The sequence below is a fragment of the Protobothrops mucrosquamatus genome, unplaced genomic scaffold (assembly GCF_001527695.2).
Source record: "Protobothrops mucrosquamatus isolate PMUCROS unplaced genomic scaffold, P.Mucros_1.0 scaffold4261, whole genome shotgun sequence".
Classification (NCBI taxonomy): domain Eukaryota; kingdom Metazoa; phylum Chordata; class Lepidosauria; order Squamata; family Viperidae; genus Protobothrops; species Protobothrops mucrosquamatus.
The window spans coordinates 8178-29301 of NW_015390179.1; the positions used below are offsets into that span (position 1 = coordinate 8178).

At 45.2% G+C, this 21124-nt stretch overlaps 1 protein-coding gene across 1 annotated transcript in view; it reads right to left on the reverse strand.

The window, feature by feature from the left end:
- LOC107298759 (SHC-transforming protein 2-like) overlaps positions 1 to 21124 on the reverse strand; it is a 50046-nt gene that overhangs the window by 4262 nt on the left and 24660 nt on the right. Inside the window, exons 7-12 of the mRNA XM_029286612.1 lie at positions 17731 to 17782; positions 15781 to 15907; positions 13988 to 14165; positions 8314 to 8380; positions 5177 to 5332; positions 4242 to 4327 (exon numbers count right to left, since the gene is read on the reverse strand). Coding sequence (XP_029142445.1) covers positions 4242 to 4327; positions 5177 to 5332; positions 8314 to 8380; positions 13988 to 14165; positions 15781 to 15907; positions 17731 to 17782 — 666 coding nt within the window. The remainder of the gene's footprint in view (positions 1 to 4241; positions 4328 to 5176; positions 5333 to 8313; positions 8381 to 13987; positions 14166 to 15780; positions 15908 to 17730; positions 17783 to 21124) is intronic.

Genomic DNA, 21124 nt, shown 5'->3' on the forward strand with positions numbered 1-21124 from the left:
TGATAGATAGTGATAGGATGGATGGATGGATGGATGGATGGATGGATGGATGGATAGATAGATAGATAGATAGATAGATAGATAGATAGATAGCTGATGGATGGATAGCAGATAGCTGACGGATGGAGGTAGGTAGGTAGGTAGGTAGGTAGGTAGATAGATAGATAGATAGATAGATAGATAGATAGATAGATAGATAGATAGATAGATAGATAGATAGATAGATAGATAGATAGATAGATAGATAGATAGATAGATAGATAGGCAGGCAGGCAGGCAGGCAGGCAGGCAGACAGACAGACAGACAGACAGACAGACAGGGATGGATGGATGGATGGATGGATGGATGGATGGATGGATGGATGGACAGCTGATAGATAGTGATAGGATGGATAGATAGATAGATAGATAGATAGATAGATAGATAGATAGATAGATAGATAGATAGATAGATAGGTGGTAGGTAAGTAGGTAGACAGAAAGACAGAGAGACAGACAAACAGATAGTGATGGATGGATGGATAGATGGATGGATGGACAGCTGATAGATAAGTGATAGGATGGATAGATGATAGATAGATAGATAGATAGATAGATAGATAGATAGATAGATAGATAGATAGATAATGATAGATTTATCTTTTCTGAAAAAAAATTATTAAAGAAATTTTAAGAGAATTCAAACAATACAAGTTTTGAAAAGAATAAAGAAAAGCAACAAGAAAGGGGAGAAAAGGATGCAAAGGAAGAGAGAGAAAAGGAAAATTAGAAAAGTTATAAAGAAGCAGCTTCTGATCTTCTTAACAGTAACTACAAGTACATTTATATTTTACCTTCTCTAGGGTTACATCATAATTTCCTTCTTTCCATAATCTACCCTTTCTATCACCAAACTCATAAATCACATTTTTTTTCTTTTTTTCAGTAAAAAGTCCATAAGGGGTTTCCAGTCAGGAAATTGTACTCTTATTCAGTTTCGAGAGTTTCCATTATGCATTGAAATGAGGAGGATTGAAAGTGCGTGTGGAACGCATTTTCATCTATACATCTCCCAGAGCACTTTAGTGATTGAAAAATGGGCCAATTACCTAACTTGGCCACGGAAGAAGCAAATAAAACACTAACAGAGAAGGAGGGAGAGGAAAAAAAAAAACCTAGAGATCAAACTGAGAGCTTAGCAAAAAGTTGTAGCAAGACAATAGGAAATAAAATGGAGCAATTATTTTTAAGCGCTGCGAACAAACCAGAGTCAGGAACCTGAGACGGGTGGCCATATAGATTGGAATTATAAATACAAATATTTGGATGCAAGGAATGTTCAATTCGGTCTTTAGCATTTCTAGCAGAGAAGGCCCTCTCAATTCCTGGCAAATAGATGGGGAAGAAATGGAGATAGTGACAAATTTTATCTTCCTGGGCTCCAAGATCACCGCAGATGGGGACTGCAGCCAAGAAATTAAAAGACGCTGGCTCCTGGGGAGGAAAGCTATGGCAAATCTAGACAGCATACTAAAAAGCAGAGACATCACCCTGCCAACAAAAGTGTGTATAGTCAAGGCCATGGTTTTCCCAGTTGCAATGTATGGCTGTGAAAGTTGGACCATAAGAAAGGCTGAGCGCCAAAGAATGGAGGCCTTTGAACTCTGGTGCTGGAGAAGACTCCTGCGAGTTCCCTGGACTGCAAGGCGATCAAACCGGTCAGTCCTAGAAGAGATCAACCCCGACTGCTCTTTAGAAGGCCAGATCCTGAAGTTGAAACTCAAGTACTTTGGCCACCTAATGAGAAGGAAGGACTCACTGGAGAAGAGCCTGATGCTGGGAAAGATGGAGGGCAAGAGAAGAAGGGGACGACAGAGAATGAGGTGGCTGGATGGAGTCACTGAAGCAGTAGGCGTGAGCTTAAATGGACTCCAGAAGATGGTAGAGGACAGGAAGGCCTGGAGGAATGTTGACCATGGGGTTGCGATGGGTCGGACATGGGGAATGGGGAAGCCCGGTTTCTGCTGGCATACCCAGGAAAACTGCTAGTGTCAGTGGATTGAGTCCATAGCTCGTTACTCGGCTGCTTAGGCCTTCTGGAAAGGCCTGACTGCAAAATGCAGGCCTGAATGCAGCTGCAGAACTTCGGCCCCAGAAGAAGTGGACCGGCTGGGTGAGGCTGTCGGTGCCGGAGGTGAGGTAAGGCCTACCCCGAAAATAAGACCTGGTGCTTCTTTTGGAGGCAAATATCCAGCAACGTAGCCTAAACAAAACTTCTAGGAACGCAGCTTAGGGCTTGGGTTCGGGGAACCAAATATTAATTATTTAAAATTAAGTGTGAATTATTTATTTTTGCCATCTCTCTTTGCAAGTCAAAAGAAATTGAGCAGGCCTGTCCGAGCAGGAATCCAGCATGAATGCTTTCCTCTGTCCAATGTTATTAGCCCTGTCCATGGTCCTGAATCCACATTGGCAGGCTTCACTCCTGATCACAACTACGGGTATGCTTTCCCAGCCATCTTTACCTGAATCCATTTGCAAAGCCAGTTCAAACCCTCTGTCTTTGTCTTCAACAAACAGACATGGAGATCTGGGAGTGGACAATCATTTAAACAGGAGCCAGCCGTGTGCTGCAGCTGCCAAAAAGCCCGATGCAGTGCTAGGCTGCATTAACAGAGGGATAGAATCAAGATCATAAGAAGATGATTAGGGGACTGGAGGTTATAACATATACGGAACGGTTGCCGGAATTGGGTACGTCTAGTTTAATGAAGAGAAGGATGAGGGGGGACACGATAGCAGTGTTCCAATATCTCAGGGGCTGCCCCAAAGAAGAGGGAGTCAAGCTCTTCTCCAAAGCGCCTGAAGGCAGGACAAGAAGCAACGGGTGGAAACTAATCAAGGAGAGAAGCAACCTGGAACTAAGGAGGAATTTCCTGACAATTAGAACAATTAACCAGTGGAACAACCTGCCTCCAGAAGCAGTGAATGCTCCAACACTGGAAGTGTTTAAGAAGAGACTGGACAGCCATTTGTCTGAAATGGTATCGTTTCCTGCCTGAGCAGGGGGTTGGACTAGATGACCTCCAAGGTCCCTTCCAACATTATATTATTATTATTATTATTATTATTATTATTATTATTATTATTATTATTATTATTATTATTATTATTATTATTATTATTATTATTATTATTATCACTTTATAATGCCTTGGTGAGGCCAGAGTTGGAATACTGCATCCAGTTTTTGTCGCCACGATATAAAAAAAATGTTGAGACTCTGGAAAGAGTGCAGAGAAGAGCAACAAAGATGATCAGGGGACTGGAGGTTAAAACATACGAAGAACGGTTGCAGGAATTAGGTATGTCTAGTAGTTTAATGAAAAGAAGGATTAGGGCCGGGGTGACAGGATAGCAGTCTTGCAATATTGCCCCAAAGAAGAGGGGATCAACCTATTCTCCAAAGCACCTGAAGGCAGGACAAGAAGCAATAAATAGAAACTAACCAAGGAGAGAAGCAACCTGGAACTAAGGAGAAATTTCCCAATCGTGAGAACAATTAACCAGTGGAACGACTTGCCTCCAGACGTTGCGGGTGCTCCATCACTGGAGGATTTTAAGAAGAGACTGGACAGTCACTTGTCTGAAATGTTATATGGTCTCCTGCTTGAGCAGGGGGTTGGGCTAGAACAGGGGTAGGCAACCTCAGCTCTTTTATGACTCGTGGACTTCAACTCCCAGAATTCCTGAGTCAGACTCAGGAATTCTGGGAGTTGAAGTCCATGAGTCATAAAAGAGCTGAGGTTGCCTACCCCTGGACCAGTAGAAGTGCCTTCTAACTCTGTTATTATGCTATTCCGTTAAGAAATTATGCACCGCAGGGAAATGTATTTAAGTATTTTCAGCTCCGATATGTTTCTTTAAACTGTAAACTTGGGAAGAGGCTGAACCAGTGTCTGTTAACCTTGGCTACTTTAAGATGTCTGGAATGCAACTTCCAGAATTGGCTGGCTGGGGAATTCTGGGAGCTCAAAAACGTAAATCTTAAAAGTGGTTGAAAAGACTGGTTTGGACATAGAGCTTGAGTATAGAGTCCAACTTTTTCTAATTGCCCCACTGGGTCCGGATTCCATTCTTCCTTTAAACTGGATTAGGAATTTTGCCCAGGAAAATAAACTTTACCCCCTGTCCTCGTCGCTCTTTCCCAACATATGTAAATTTTGTGCTTCTTATTTTCCCGATTCTCCTCTTCATTCAACCTGAGCATCACTTTGAAGTAGGAAACTATTAATAGCATTATTATTCGGCTTTTCAAAGGGGGAGCTGCACACTCCTGTCATTGGCCCTGACAGCATTGGCAAACACAATTTTAATTAGATCTTTATCCTGCCTTTATTACTTTATCAGTAACTCAAGGTGGCGAACATACTAATATTCCTTCTTCCCCCTATTTTCCCCGCAATAACAACCCTGTGAGGTAGGCTAGGCTGAGAGAGAGAGAGAGAGACTGGCCCAAAGTCACCCAGCCAGTTTTGATTCCTAAGGTGGAACTAGAACTCACTGTCTCCTGGTGATTATCCCAAAATCACTCAGCTTGCTTCCAGACTTAAGGTGGGATTAGAATCACCACCTCCTGATGATTATCTCAAAGTCACCCAGCTGGCTTCTGGACCTAAGGCGGGACTAGAACTCACCGTCTCCTGGTGATTGGCCCAAAGTCACCCAGCTGGCTTCTAGACCTAAGATGGGACTAGAACTCACCACCTCCTGGTGCTTATCTCAAAGTCACCCAGCTGGCTTCTGGACCTAAGGCGGGACTAGAACTCACCGTCTCCTGGTGATTGGCCCAAAGTCACCCAGCTGGCTTCTAGACCTAAGATGGGACTAGAACTCACCACCTCCTGGTGCTTATCTCAAAGTCACCCAGCTGGCTTCTAGACCTAAGGCAGAACTCACCGTATCCTGGTGATTGGCCCAAAGTCACCCAGCTGGCTTCTAGATCTAAGATTGGACTAGAACTCACCGTCTCCTGGTGATTGGCCCAAAGTCACCCAGCTGGCTTTTATGCCTAAGGCAAGTCTAGAATTCACACTCTCCTGGTTTCTAGGTCAGCCCCTTCCCTACTAGACCAAACATGGCTCTAGAACCAGTTCTGGCTAAAAATCCTTCTTTCCCCATAAGCCCCTTCTCTTACTCATATCGAAAAGATCTTTGGGAGGACTCTCCTCCGGTTTCCCAGCATTGGCCTCCCAGCTGTTGAAGTTTTCCGTGTTGACATACATGTGCTGTTCATAATCCTGGGAGCCCAGAGGTTTGCTGTCTGCCTGAACGTAGCCATCGCAACACTGGCCTGAAAGACAGAACGGCACCATTATTTCCATCATTTTAATTACATTCTGTTTCTCTCACTTACACTCTTGAATTCCTTCGGTCCCATTTCCCAAATCAGTCTGCGTCTTCCAACATTTCCCCCCCCCCAAAAAAAAATACATTTACATTTGTCATACATTTTCTGGCTTTATGATATACAGTACATATTTTTGGAAGTTCTTCCCCATAGAGTTCTGCTTCCTACCATTTTTTTTCCATCTATGTATTTTTGAACAGAAGGAGGGAGCATCACAAAATTCCCCCCCAAAAATTGCCAAATAGGGAAAGCTTCAGTCCCGATCTTGATTTGAGAATTTATTCTGAATTAATTAAGTTTGTAGGAACTAAATTGCATTCCCCCCACCCCCGCTTCTTTATTTCCATCCATTTCAGAAGTTTGGACTCGAAGGGCTGCTTTTACATCCAAAAAGCACTACTTGAGAGAAAGCCAGCTTGCAACAGCTGGCAAACAAATGCAAAACCAGAACTAAAAAAAAATATCTGTAAATTCATTTCTGCTCCTGAAGCTCAGAGCATAATTGCCGTTTTTTTTAAAAGCCAAAACTGCACCGCTAATAGGCAAGAATGTGGGAGGGAGGTGAGGAATAAAGAAAAGCTCGACAGTTGGAGAAGAAAAGAATTAAAAATGGAGGGAAGGAGCCGTAAGCATCCATCCCCACCAACCATGGCCGAGAAATTCCAAAGGTGCTTTTCCCAAAGGCGTCTGGACGTTATTTGTTTTGGCTTGAAGACGTTTCACTTCGTATCCAAGAAGCTTCTTCGGTTCTGACTGAATGGTGATGAACGGAAGGATTTCGTGCCCCAAAGAAGAGGCAGTCAAGCTCTTCTCCAAAGCGCCTGAAGGCAGGACAAGAAGCAACGGATGGAAACTAATCAAGGAGAGAAGCAACCTAGAACTAAGGAGAAACTTCCTGACAGTGAGAACAATTAACCAGTGGAACAACCTGCCTCCAGAAGTGGTGAATGCTCCAACACTGGAAGTTTTTAAGAAGAGACTGGACAGCCATTTGTCCGAAATGTTGTAGGGTTTCCTGCCTGAGCAGGGGGTTGGACTAGATGACCACCAAGGTCCCTTCCAACAACAACAACAACATCATCATCATCATCATCATCATCATCATCATCATCATCATTATTATTATTATATTCTTTGCAGTGATCTGATCATTAGCACTCTCTCTGAGAGTCATTGAGGCCACTTGGAGGTTTATCTGTGCCCTCGGGGAACTGCTGAAAGGCCAGTCCTCAGAGAGAGTGCTAATGACTAGATGACTCCAAGGAATATAAATCCTTCCATTCTCCCCCATTCAGTCAGAACTGAAGAAGCTTCTGGGATGAGAAGAGAAATGTTTTGAAGGAAAAGCAAAGAAAGTCCAGTTGCCTTTGGAAAAAGCACCTTTGGGACAACCATGACCTGGATGATTGAGAATCTCCATAGCCCAGGGGTAGGCAACCTTGGCTCTTTTATGACGCCTGGACTTCAACTCCCAGAATTCCTGAGCCAGCCATGCTGAGGGGAAAAGGAGAAGTTTCCAAGCTGAGCCATGCTGGCTCAGGAATTCTGGGAGTTGAAGTCCACGAGTCATAAAAGAGCCAAGGTTGCCTACCCCGTCATAGCCACATAGGTGAGAAAGACAAAAGTAAAGGACCAGGCTGATGGAAAACCAAAGAGGAACATTTGACACACCGCAACGTTTTATTGCAGCTTTTCCCAAACTGCTCTCCTCCGTATGTCTTGGAGTGGCAACGTGCAACCTATTGAGAAGGGTGCCTATAGAAACTAAATAAATAAATATAAATCCAGAGTTTTCTACAGCCAGTTGTGACACTAGATGGGGAAGAAGATTTGTTGAGAATTGAGACGATAAATCACTTTCAAGTGCAGCTTGGTTTGGGCTGATTTTGTAGAGGCGTATCCCAAACTTGGCCATTTTAAGACGTGTGGACTTCAACTCCCAGAATACACCCAGCTAACAATGCTAGCTGTTGTATTCTGGGAGTTGAAGTCCACACACCTTAAAATGGCTACGGTTGCTCTAGGGCAGTGGTGGCGAACCTATGGCACGTGTGCCAGAGGCGGCACTCAGAGCCCTCTCTGTGGGCACGTGCGCCATGCCCCGGAGATGGCAACTGTCCCTCTTCAACCAGCCGCCTGCTAACTCACCAAAGTCCCACGTGGATGGATGCATCCCAGCATGGCTGGTTTCCCACCCATCCCATCCCATCCGTCCTGGCCTCGCATGCTCTCCTTTTCCCGGGCACGACCCACTGCATCGCCTCCTCAGCTGTCGGCCGTCTGTCCAGTTCAGAGGCGGCTTTTCTGAACTGCTGGTGGCGGGCTGCGGAGCCCCAGAGTGTGCCGGTTGAGGGGCTGGCAGGCTGTGGCTGCTGACGGACACTGTTGGCCCCCATGCGCTCGCTGGCCTCTGTGTGCAGGGGCCAATGGTGTCAGGCAGCGGCCGCCCCGGCCCCTGTCTCACCTTGCCCTGCGACAATGGCACCCCAGCCCTGCCTCGCCTTGCCTCACCTCACCCTGCAGGACGAGCCTCCTGCCCACTGCCCCACCTGCCAGAGACCCCCTGGATCTCCCCGAACCCTGCCCGGCCCCCACAGGCATCCCTCCCCATGAGCAACATCGAGGTGACCATGCCCACCTTGGCCACACCCACCCAGTCTGCCATGACCCCCACAGCCACGCCCACCCAGTGGGCCACGCCCACCTGGCACCCGGTGATAAATAAGTCGGTTTTGGGTTGCAGTTTGGGCACTCGGTCTCTAAAAGGTTCGCCATCGCTGCTCTAGGGTCTGCCTCCAACCCAGCACCTTGACAAAACCTGATTTATTTATTTATTTATTTACAATCTTTGCCTAATTCACATGGTGCCTAGCTTCATAAATAGAGTGGAGCATGGTAGCTCACAGGATAAATATAGTAGTTACCAGTAAGATCAGCATCCCAGTTCAGGTTTGAGTGGCTACTGGGCTCCCTTCTGGCTGAAGATCCGACCTGTCGGTTGAAAAGAAATGGAGTTATATTGGCTCACAGGAGCAAGGATGCTTTTTCATAAGACCATCTACATCAGGGGTGTCAAACTGTCAGCCCGCGGGCCGGAGGCATCACGCGGAAACTGTAACCCCCCCCCAGCTCCGGCAAGGGGAAAAAAGTTGCGACATGTCACGTGACGTAACGAGTTTGACACCCCTGACCTACGTGATTAACATGAAGATAAGAGAAAGACATATTTGGGGAAAACCTATGGAACTCACTGCCACAAGATGAGAGTCAGCCAATAGCTTCGACGTGATGCGCCCGCTCAAGATAGTTAAGCAGAATACATGGAACATTATCCAAACGTGATTTATGAACTAGCCCAGGGGTAGGTAACCTTGGCTCTTTTATGACTCGTGGACTTCAACTCCCAGAATTCCTAAGCCAGCCATGCTGAGGGGAAAGGGAGATGTTTCTAAGCTGAGCCATGCTGGCTCAGGAATTCTGGGAGTTGAAGTCCACGAGTCACAAAAGAGCCAAGGTTGCCTATCCTTGAACTAGCCCTTCCACACAGAGCATCATATTTTCCCTTTATAGGCTGTATGGGTAGTTCTCATTTAGCCACTTCAACGTTGTCATTAACTGAAGCGGTCTCTAACTGAAACCATGGCTTGGCGTATGATCTGACTTCCGCTTTCTTTTGCTTTATAGACCCGTAAACCCCCACCCACTGCAAAAGTCCATCTTTTATGTCATCTCTGACCGATGGCCATGCAGCCTCTGTTTCAGAGTTCTCAACTTAGGCAACCTGAAAGATGGATGGACTTCAACTCCCAGAATTCCCCAGCCAGCACCGTTCTGAGGTAAATCCAGAAGACTGGTAATGATTACATAAGTGGAAGTCAGTTGTCCTGAAAAATATCATTAGATACAGAGGTGGTCCTCAACTTACAATCATTCAGTTAGTGACTGTTTAAAGTTACAACAGCACTGAAAAAGCGACTTATAGCTGTCCGTACGTATAGTCAAGGCCATGGTTTTCCCAGTTGCAATGTATGGCTGTGAAAGTTGGACCATAAGAAAGGCCAAGCGCCAAAGAATTGAGGCCTTTGAACTATGGTGCTGGAGAAGACTCCTGCGAGTTCCCTGGACTGCAAGGCGATCCAACTGGTCAGTCCTAGAGGAGATCAACCCTGACTGCTCTTTAGAAGGCCAGATCCTGAAGTTGAAACTCAAGTACTTTGGCCACCTAATGAGAAGGAAGGACTCACTGGAGAAGAGCCTAATGCTGGGAAAGACTGAGGGCAAGAGAAGAAGGGGACGACAGAGAAGGAGGTGGCTGGATGGAGTCACTGAAGCAGGAGGCGTGAGCTTAAATGGACTCCAGAAGATGGTAGAGGACAGGAAGGTCTGGAGGAACGTTGTCCATGGGGTCGCGATGGGTCGGACACGACTTTGCAACTAACAACAACAACAGCTGTCCTCACGTTTATTTGTTGTGGCATCATCCCACAGTAACATGATCAAAATTCAGGCACCTGGCAACTGGCATGTATTTTTCACGGCTGCCGTGTCCCAAGGGGGTCACGTGATCCCCTTTTGTGACCTTCTGATAAGCAAAGTCAATGGGGAAGCCGGATTCACTTAACAACCGTGTGACTAATTTAACAATTTCAGTGATTCGCTTAACAGCAGGGTCACGTGATCGCCATTGGCCACCTTCCCAGATGGCTTCCGACAAGCAAAGTCAATGGGGGAAGCTGGATTCACTTCACAATCGCATGATTCGCTTAACAACTGCAGTGATTCGCTTAACAACTGTGGCAAAAAAGGTTGGACAACCAGGCATGACTCACCTAACCACCACCTTGCTTAAAAAAAATTATGGTCCCAATTGTAGTCATAAGTCGAGGACTAATCTACAAGCTGAGTTGGTCACGGAAAAGTACGGAGAAATTTCATCGTCTCTTCACATCTATGAGATGTTTTGATCATTACGACAATGTGAAAGTTTTTTTTACATCTTGTTCCTGTGCCTCTCTCTCCCCTAGCCTGCTGCTAATAAAATACAGAATATCAGAAATGGAAGGGATGATGGAGGTCATCTAGTCCAACCCCCTGCTTAGGCAGCAAATCCTATACCAGTGATGGTGAACCTTTTAGACACCGAGTGCCCAAACTGCAACCCAAAACTTACTTATGTATCATCAGGTGCCAGGTGGGCATGGCCCATTGGGTGGGTGTGGCCCATTGGTTGGGCATGGCCCATTGGGTGGGCGTGGCCCATTGGTTGGGCATGGCCCATTGGGTGGGCGTGGCCCATTGGGTGGGCATGGCTGCGGTGGTAATGGCAAACTGGTGGGACTAAAAAGTTCAATCAATCAATTCCAACTTTGCGAGATCTTTTTTTCCCCACGAGAAGTTGAAATTGATTGATTGATTGATTGAACCTTTTTTTTTGCACACGGCGGCGGAGGCCTAAAGGGAAAAGGTTTTATAAAACCCAGCTGAAGGCCTAGGACTGGGGTGACGGCGCACATGCCCACAGAGAGGAGTCTGCGTGCCACATGTGGCATGCGTGCCATAGGTTCGCCACCACGGTCCTATACCATTTCAGACAAATGGTTGTCCAATCTCTTTTTAAAATGATGGAGCACCCACAACTTTTGGAGGCAGATTGTTCCACTGATTAATTATTCTCACTGTAAGGAAGTTTCTCCTTAGTTCTAGGTTGCTTCTCTCCTTGATTAGTTTCCATCCATTGTTTCTTGTCCTGCCTTCTGGTGCTTTGGAGAATAGTTTGATCCCCCCTCCTCTTTGTGACAGCCCCTCAAAGACTTGAAGACTGCTATTATATCACCCCTAGTCCTTATTTTCTCTAGACTAGACGTTCCCAATTCCTGCAACTGTTCTTCATATGATTTAGTCTGTGATTAGGAAATTAAGGAGCTGCGTCTTTCTTTCACTCCTGTGTTTCTCGGTCTCCACTGTGTCATTTACATCAAACTTTCCTGCACTATGTATTTCTCAATAAGTCTATCTTTCGCTCCAGATATAATTAACATCTGTTTGCATCCACCAACACAGCTGGGTTAAGCCTCTTCTTGGCATTCAAACGAGGCTATCCGCATTTATCTTTTGGAATTGGCTCTGCCGCTGAATTGCTCATGTTTCTTTAATGCTCTGCGCGTTCTCAGGAGCCCATCCCCTAGCAGAGGNCAGAAGGAAATTGTTCTTGGCCAGACTCTGCCAATTTGGGGGTCCCCTGTAGGGCTGGACCGTTGCCTGGGAGTGATGAAAGTTGTAGTTCCCCTGCAGACATGGCATTCTTTCAAGACAAGGAATTCTAATTGGCAATTCCATTCTGAATGTCATTCTCCTATCATGATAGTTTTATTTTGCCGCTCAGAGAAAAAAATTAATCCTTTGTCGTTGGATTTTTTTTCTGCAGAAGAAAAAGATTTAAATTAAAAACACACACACTGTCAAGGTTCTATAGGAAACACCCTAATAAACCGAGAGGCAATCCCTAACATGTGCTTTTGTTTACATTACAGGATCTGTCCTTTTTCTAAGGGGGGGGGCGGATGTCAACGCTGCTAACATCCGATGTTTTTGCTTGGACAACAGTTAGAGGTGCAACCATTTTCTTCTGATGTTTTGCTTTTAGAGCTAGATGATGCTGGGGGGGAGGAATGTGCATGAGAGTTTAGATAGCCATAATAATACTGGACCTAGTGTGTGAACCAAGGTTAACGAAATAAGAGATGATAAGAATTGGTGGGCTGGAGAACTGGAGGGAAAGCCTACATTTCAAACTAATTGGAGAATGTGATTTATGACTGTTAATTGGAGGAAGGAACTGTGCTTTGATACTATACTTTGGTACTATATCAACAACCTAAGATACGCAGATGATACCACTCTAATGGCAGAAAGTGAAGAGGAACTAAAGAGACTCTTGATGCGGGTGAAGAAGGAGAGTGCAAAAGTGGGCTTGAAATTCAACATTAAGAAAACAAAAATCATGGCATCCGGCCCTCTCAATTCCTGGCAAATAGATGGGGAAGAAATGGAGGTAGTGACAGATTTTATCTTCCTGGGTTCCAAGATAACCTCAGATGGGGACTGCAGCCAAGAAATGAAAAGACGCTTGCTCCTGGGGAGGAAAGCTATGGCAAATCTAGACAGCATACTAAAAAGCAGAGACGTCACCCTGCCAACAAAAGTGCATATAGTCAAGGCCATGGTTTTCCCAGTTGCAATGTATGGCTGTGAAAGTTGGACCACAAGAAAGGCTGAGCGACAAAGAATTGAGGCCTTTGAACTATGGTGCTGGAGAAGACTCCTGCGAGTCCCTTGGACTGCAAGGCGTTCAAACCAGTCAGTCCTAGAGGAGATCAACCCCAACTGCTCTTTAGAAGGCCAGATCCTGAAGTTGAAACTCAAGTCCTTTGGCCACCTAATGAGAAGGAAGGACTCACTGGAGAAGAGCCTAATGCTGGGAAAGATGGAGGGCAAGAGAAGAAGGGGACGACAGAGAATGAGGTGGCTGGATGGAATCACTGAAGCAGTAGGCGTGAGCTTAAAGGGACTCCAGAAGATGGTAGAGGACAGGAAGGCCTGGAGGAACATTGTCCATGGGGTCGCGATGGGTCAGACACGACTTTGCAATTAACAACAACAACAACTATGTGCTCAGAGGAGGGGAATCCAGTTTTTGGCTTTGATTGTGTTAGTGCCGATGCTATGCTACTCAAATAAAGATTCTTTAAGGTAAACAATGCCTCAAAGTTCTTTGAAGAGTTTCATCTGTGGGAACCATGACTCACACATCCAATGTCTGATTAATTGGTGGGGTGGGGGGGGCAGTATCTTTGGATTGCAGAAAAGGAGATTTTAAAACAACCAATTTCCTAAATTATAGGTAGTCCTCGCCTTAAAACAGTTCCTTTAATGACCGTTCAAAGTTACAGTGGCACTGAAAAAAGGGACTTACGGCCATTTTTCACACTTATGACTGTTGCAGCATCCCCAGGGTCACACAATCAAAATTCACATGCTTGGCAACTGGTTCATATTTGTAATGGTTGCAGTGTTCATGGGTCATGTGATCCCCTTTTGCTATCTTCGGACAAAGTCCATGGGGAAACCTAATTCAATTTACAACCATGTTACTAACTGCAATGATTCACTTAACAACTTGTGGCAAGAAAAGTTGTAAAATGAAGCAAAACTCACTTAACAACTGTCTTGCTTAGCAACAGAAATTTTGGGCTCAATTTTGGACAGACGTCAAGGACTACCTGTAGTCCTTTGTCGTAGATTTTTTTTTCTGCAGGAGAAAAAGATTTAAATAAAAAAATACACACATCCAATGTGTGGTTAACAAAAGGGGGCGGCCCCTTTTTCATTGCAGAAAGGGAGATTTTAAAAACAACCAATTTCCTTAATTATGTGGACCATTCGCCATGTTCTGGCATCAGTTCTTCTTTCACCAGAGGAAAGATTTGGTGGGGGTGGGGCGGGAAGAGATCACGGTTAAGGAACAAGCGATGATGCCCTTTAGTTGAGCTAAACAGGCTTGGATACACCAGCTGAACCTGCCAAGGATTTCAGGGTCACCTGGCTGAGATGAGTCGCGTAGGAACCCAGCGAGAGCGTGTGGCTGGAACCCGATCCGTAATGGAGACGAGAATCCACCAGACCTCCAAGGGGGGGCTGCTTCCCGGGGATGCTGTTGTAGTAGTTGTGTCCTGAGGGGTCTTCCTCTTCACACCAAGAATCCTCCACTCCCATTGTCCTGATTAGAAAGACAAAAGGGGACAAGGCCAACGCTATATAAATTGAGTGAATGAATGAATGAATGAATCAATCAATCAATCAATCAAAATCAATCAAACATCACAAACGAGGGGAGAATGTCACATATTTAAGAAACATGGACACCTGTAATGTATGTGTGTATGTGTGGGGGAGAGAGAGGGAGGATCTGTATGTGTGTTTGAGAGAGAGAGAGAGAGAGAGACAGAGACAGAGACAGAAAGAGTGTGAGAGTGTGTGAGAGACACCTGTGTGTGTTTCTGAGAGAATCAATGTGTTTGTGAGTGTGTGTGTGTGAGAGAGAGAGAGAGAGAGAGAAAGTGTGAGAGAGACACCTGTGGGTGTTTGTGAATCTATGTGTTTGTGAGTCTGTGTGTGTGCGTCTGTGTGTGTGACAGAGAGAGTCTCTGTGTGTGAGAGAGAGTGTGTTTGTGTTGGTGAGAGTCTGTGTGTGTGTGTTTGCGAGAGAGTCTGTGTGAGAGAGTCTGTGTGTTTGTGAGAGTCTGTGTGGGTGAGAGTGTATGTTTGTGAGAGAATATGTGTATGTGTGAGAGAGAGACTGAGTGTGTGTGAGTCTGTATGTGTGTGAGAGAGAGTCTGTGTGAGAGACAGTCTGTGTATTTGTGTGAGAGAGTATGTGTGTTTGAGACGGAGACTGTGCATGTGTGTGAATCTGTGTGTGTGTGTGTGCATGTGTGTGTGTCAGAGGCAGTATGTGTGTGTGAGAGGAGTGTGTGTGTGTGTGTTTGTGAGAGTCTGTGTGTATGTGTGTACAAAAAAATCAAGGTGGATGCTGCAATTGAATGATCAAAACTTCACTCCATTTATACATTGGGAGGGGCTTCAATTTCAGGTGTCATCTTTTTTTTATTAGAACTGGTCCAGCTCCTCCCTCACTACACCTAATTGGCTCTTGGGCTGGGAGGGAGGGGCTGGCCCAGTGTCAGCCAGTGGCTGAAGGAGGACTAGATCCTGGGTCTCCCAATCTGCCCTTTCCCCACCACACCTGATTGGCTGTTGGATTGAGAGGGAGGGACAGGCTCACATTCAGCCAATAAGCATCTGTGGCTGAGGAAAGACTTGAACAGGGGTAGGCAACCTTGGCTCTTTTATGACTCGTGGACTTCAACTCCCAGAATTCCTGAGCCAGCATGGCTCAGCTTGGAAACCTCTCCCTTTCCCCTCAGCATGGCTGGCTCAGGAATTCTGGGAATTGAAGTCCACGAGTCATAAAAGAGCCTCGGTTGCCTACCCCTGGACTAGAACTTGGTCTCCCCACTCCTAGTCTAGCCCCTGTCCACCAAACACAATTGGTTCTTGGGCTGAGAGGGAGGGAATGGCTCACATTCAGCCAATGAGCTTCTGTAGCTGAGCGGGATCTAGAATCCAGATTTCCCTGTCCTCAGACCAGCCCCTTCTCCACTAGAATACACCTGATTGGGTCTTGGAATAAGAGGGAGGGACTGGCCCAGAGTCAGCCAATCAGCTTCTTTGCCCTGGGGGGGGGAACAGAGAGGGCAGTCTAGAACCTGCAAGTCCAAATGCACAGATCTCAGCAGGATGCCCATGGGGAAACTGAGGCTACAATCCCGTACCTCTCATGTGGTGCTACAGTTTGGGGAGGGCTGTGCAGGTACTGCTTAAAGCGGAGCTCAAAGGCCTGACCGACAGTGTTGATGATGCTCTGCGCCAATCCGTCACAGCATTCCAAGATGTGGCAGGCTGCCAGAGAGAAAGAGAAGACCCACAGCCAGAAGTTAAACATTTTCCCCCAAAAAACAGGTGTGGGAAGTCAGCCCCCCCCCAGAGAAGGAAATATTAAAAGGGCAGAAAAATATATTTCCTCAAAGGATCTTAAAGAGGCAGAAAAGCATGCCCAGTTTTTTCTTAATATCCCCAAGTCTCCCTCCCCCAAGCAGAAACCAGCTCTGTAGAAATGCAGATGTAAACCATTCAGGAAGGTTGAAGCTAGAAGATTAAGAAGACAAAGACACCTAGAATCTACATACCCCACCCAAACTCTAAGACAAGACATAATAGGATCAACCCACAGATGCCAAAGGGACACAGGTCAAAATACATGGCACAGGAAATACAAAGCCTCAAACAGGAACAGGAAACAACCTCAAGAGCCCCAGAAGGTATAAAAACCCACTCCCTACATGTGCTCTCTCTCTCTCTTTCCTTCCAGAGCCATCTTTCTGTCTGGCTCTCTTCAATAAACTGCAACCTTCTTTCTAAAGCAGTCGCCATGTTGTTTATTCCCGGCTTGGACTGAACCATGATGAAGACTTTTCCTTCAACACAGGTACACAACAAGACACAAACAGGATCCCGCAGCGTGATGCAGCTGCAGAAACAGCCAATGCACTCTTAGGCTGTGTTAACAGAGCCAAAGCGCCTGGTCAACACAGCCTAGTACTCCTCGACTTATGAGCACGATTGAGCCCAAAACCTCCCTTGCTAAGCGAGACAGTGGTGAAATGAATTCTCCCCCATTTTACGACCTGTCTTGCCACCGTTGTTAAGTGAAGCACTGCAGTCGCTAAGTTAGGAACGCGGTTGTTAAGTGAATCTTGCTTCCCCATTGACTTTGCTTGTCAGAAGGTCGCAAAAGGGGATCACATGACCTCCTGGGACACTGCCACTGTCATAAGTTGGAGTCAAGCTTCTGAATTTTGATCACACGTCTGCGGAGATGCTGCAACGGTCACAAGTGTGAAAAACGGTCCTAAGTCACTTTTTTTCAGTGCCGCTGTAAATTCGAACGGTCACTAAATGAACTGTTGTAAGTCGAGGATTACCAGTAGGACATGTTTGGACAAGTGAAAGTGAAAGTAAAAGTAAAAGTAAAAATGACGGGTGGGGGGGGGAATGAAAGAATAGAAGTAAGTTTTCCACTTGGATAACATTCATTTCAAAAGTTACATTCTTTTCCCTGGTACTTTCATTACAGCCATTCACTGACCTACCGTGCAGGTAGTCCTCACTTAATGACCAGTTGTTTCGCAACCATTCAAAATTTTGATGGACCCCAACAAAAGTCCTTTCAATCCAATTTCGAAGTTCTGATGGTCACATCTTTTCCCAAAGTCATGTGATTGCATTTTGGGCCCTTGTCAGCCAGCTCCCATTTGCGGCTGTCTGCACATCCTGCTGTCATATTGCTGCGATTTGCGGCAGATTTGAATGGTTGCTAAGGAATTGGTCATTAAATGAGAACTATCTGTATGTTATGTCAGTGAATGGTTATAATGAACCACACACACACACACACACATACACACACACACGGTCATTTTCACTTTACTTCTTTACTACTAGTTTCCATCAAAAAATGTCCGAAGACAATAGAATAGAATAGAATAGAATGGAATGGAATAGAATAGAATAGAATAGAATAGAATAGAATAGAATAGAATAGAATAGAATAGAATAAACACAGATAAAACATAGCATAATTTTTTTAATAACATCTTTTGCAAATTTTTGTACCGTGCTTAAGCTTTTAAAAAGCGGCATGCCATTTCTCTAATCACACTCACCTCGCTGGTTGATGGGATCCTTGGCAACGTAAGCGACATAATCGGTTATATCCTGGCCAGACATATAATTCAGAAAAAAAGAGAGTTAAGTTTGAGGCCGCTGAGGCTAAGAAGCAGGACTTACAGACAGAAGAGGAATTAAGAGGAATAAATTTAGCCTGAATAGGTTACGGCCATGTTCAGTAGCATTCCACAATCTCCAAATGTGCTGTTCCAATAATCCCCTGCCACGGGATTCAATGTGATTTTTTTTTCTAATTTAACATCATTAGAATGCAGAGGTGGGCCAAGGATGGGAAAGAGATCAACCCTGTACCAGTTTAGCCGAATAAGAGGGAAATTTTATTTACGGAGGATGGGGGTGACTTCTGTGCTAAGCAGTTGCGTTGGCCAGAATTCCTCCTGACCACCTTTCTAAGTTTGTTTTTAAACTTCATTTTTACATTCCACGATCAGAAAAAATATGTTCCCCATGGTGAGAGTTGATCAGTTGTGAATAGACTGGACCTTTTCTTCAGAGGTCGGATTTAAAGGAAATTGGGAAGACCCCTGGGGGAGATATGGTAATGGTGGGTTCCTACCCTGGGTGAAGGGTTGGACTAGATGACCTCTAGGACCCTTTCCAACTTTTTCATTGAAGGATTCTATAAAAGAATAAATTAGCCAAGGTTATGGTTTATTAACCTTGTTTAGCATGCTGTGGGAATGCATCTGCTAGCTAGAAGATCTTTCGCTGACCTGGTTAAAAATGGACTGGAATAATGTGCCTCAATCCTTCATGACAATCCTTTCTCAAGCTTGGCAGCTTGAAGACTTGGGGACTTCATCTCCCAGAATTCCCTAGCCAGCTATGTTGGCTGGGGAATTCTGGGAGTTGAAGTCCACAGGCCTTCAAACCCACAAGGTTGAGAAAAGCTGTTCCATGAAATAAAGCAATACAGTACAGAAAACTGTAACTCTTTAGTGCCATCTACCGGGTGCCTGAATGTTTGCAACCCAAATAGGACAATGTATACACTTCACAATGAAGAATGTCCATAGGGTTGGGGGCAAAAAAGTCAAGATGGCTGCTCTGATTGCCACCATCTTGTGTTTTTTTTTTTGCCCATCTCTGCTAGGGTTCCCTCATGACAGGCACACCAAACCTTTCTTTTCCCCCTTTATTTAAATATTTATATATTTTCTCCTTTATTCAGACTTTTCCTGACAGACCCAGGAGCAAAATCTTAGCTTCAGCCCCATTTCTGTACTGTCTTCTGACTACACTCTGTTTCTGAGTCTCTTTTTCCTTCATTGTTTTTTGTTTGTTGAAGCTCAGTAGGCAGGACTGTGTGAGGAACTCCCCAAAATACTGAATTAACTTTTGGGGTTATGTTTTAACCAAGGATGCCCGCAGCTGGGTTAAAAAAAGTCAAAAGGCTGATAAAAGTTGGCTTTTTTAATTTGTCTTTTTTTGTGCATTTTATATTCTTTCTAACTTTTAAAGTTTTTTACTCCTTTTTAAAAATAAAAGCTTAAAAAGCTTTTAAAGGGGGTGGGCCTTCAATCCCACTGGCAGAGCTGAGCTGCCATTTTGACTTCTTTGACCTCCCATGCGGCTGCCTTTGATTTGAACAGGTTATTTTTATTGCCTTGAATGAAAATAACATCCCATATTGACCTTGGTCCAGGCCATAACATGGGGAGGAGGGAATACCATATTTAGAATTTTTTATGGGAAGATGTCAGAATTCAAACAGAGGAATCAGGGAGGGCTCAAAGAAGTCAAAATGGTGGCTATGACAATGCAATCAAAACCTGCTTTTGCTCGAGACATGCATGCACAACACATGTAAAAATGGCATAAGGCAGGGGTGTCAAACTGCCGGCCCGCAGGCCAGACACGTCACGAGGAAATCGCGCCCATCCCATTGCCGGCGGATACGTCGCGCAACATCACATGATGTCGCGAGTTTGACATGTCTGGCATAAGGCTTCTGTCATGTCTGCAAGAAGCCATCTTGATTTTTTGACTCCTTCCTTCTATATCAAGGTTTCCCAACCTTGGACACTTTAGAACGTATGGACTCAACTCCCAGAATTCTCATAAATGGCTTCTCTGACTGTGGAATTCTGGGATTTGAAGTTTACACCTCTGGAAGTGAATTGGGTTAAGAAACACCACCCTATGAGGACATTCCTGCACACAAACCCTGGAAAGCTCTGACATCAATACAGTTTGGGATTCTGGGAAAATAAAATGACCGTCAATGACAGCTAACGAAATCTGCTCGGGAGTGCCGAAAACAAACTTTAGAAAAAAGAGAGAAATAGATAAAATGAATGTAATGTAATGAGGCAGCTCGACAGGATGGCAATGAATAATATGGTAAATGCATCTTCTCTATCATTGTTATGTGTAAAATAACACTTGACCCAAATGTTGCCGGGTGTCAATCCTTCCTTTCTGCTTTAATCTCTGCCCATATTTGCAGATATTTCAACCTGGATGTGCTAAAGCAGTGGTTCTCAACCTTTTTAATGCCGCGACCCCAACCGGTCGTAAGTCGAGGACTAAACCGGTTGTAGGTTGAGGACTAAACCGGTCGTAAGTCGAGGACTAAACCGGTCGTAAGTTGAGGAATTTCCCTGCCCGGGAGCGCCGCGCATGCGTGGTTCCGCCCCCTGCACCGGCCAAGGCGTAGCTGGCAAGCGGCAGAGACGGAGCAGGCCGACCACCAGCTGGCCCAGCCCAAGGGAGGTAAGGCACCCGCTGGAAAAGGGGGAAAAAATGGCGGACAAAAAAAATGGCGGACAGCCTTGCTTGGCGACCCCCGTGAAATGGTCGATCGACCCCAAATGGGGTCCCGACCCACAGGTTGAGAACCACTGTGCTAAAGACTCCAGATTTCAGCAATCTGAGTGCTCTCCAGATAACTGGACTTCAACTTCCAGAATGCATTGTAACTGTCTGGCTAGCTGCAAATTGGAATTTCCAGCTAACCGGGCTGTTACAATGCATTCTGGGAGTTAAAGTCCATATATCTTAAAGTGGCCTATTTTGAAAAACACTGGTTTAGAATCCTCAAATCCAGAGCAGTTCTTGACAGCTTTGCAGAAGTAATTTACCACTGTTTTCTCTTGTCTAAGATTGCGGTCTCTTGTCCAGTACTAATCAGGGCCAACCCTTCATAGCCTTGCAACCTCAAACAAGAACTCCCAGCCAGAAAAGTCATGTGAGCTGGGAGTTCTTGTCTGAGGTTGCAAGCTATGAAGGGTTGGCCCTGATTAGTACTGGAAAAGAGACCACCAGGAAATCTTAGACGAGAGAAAACAGTGGTAAACCACTTCTGTAAAGCTGCCAAGAACTGCTCTGGATTTGAGGATTCTAAACCAGTGTTTTTTCAAAGTAGGC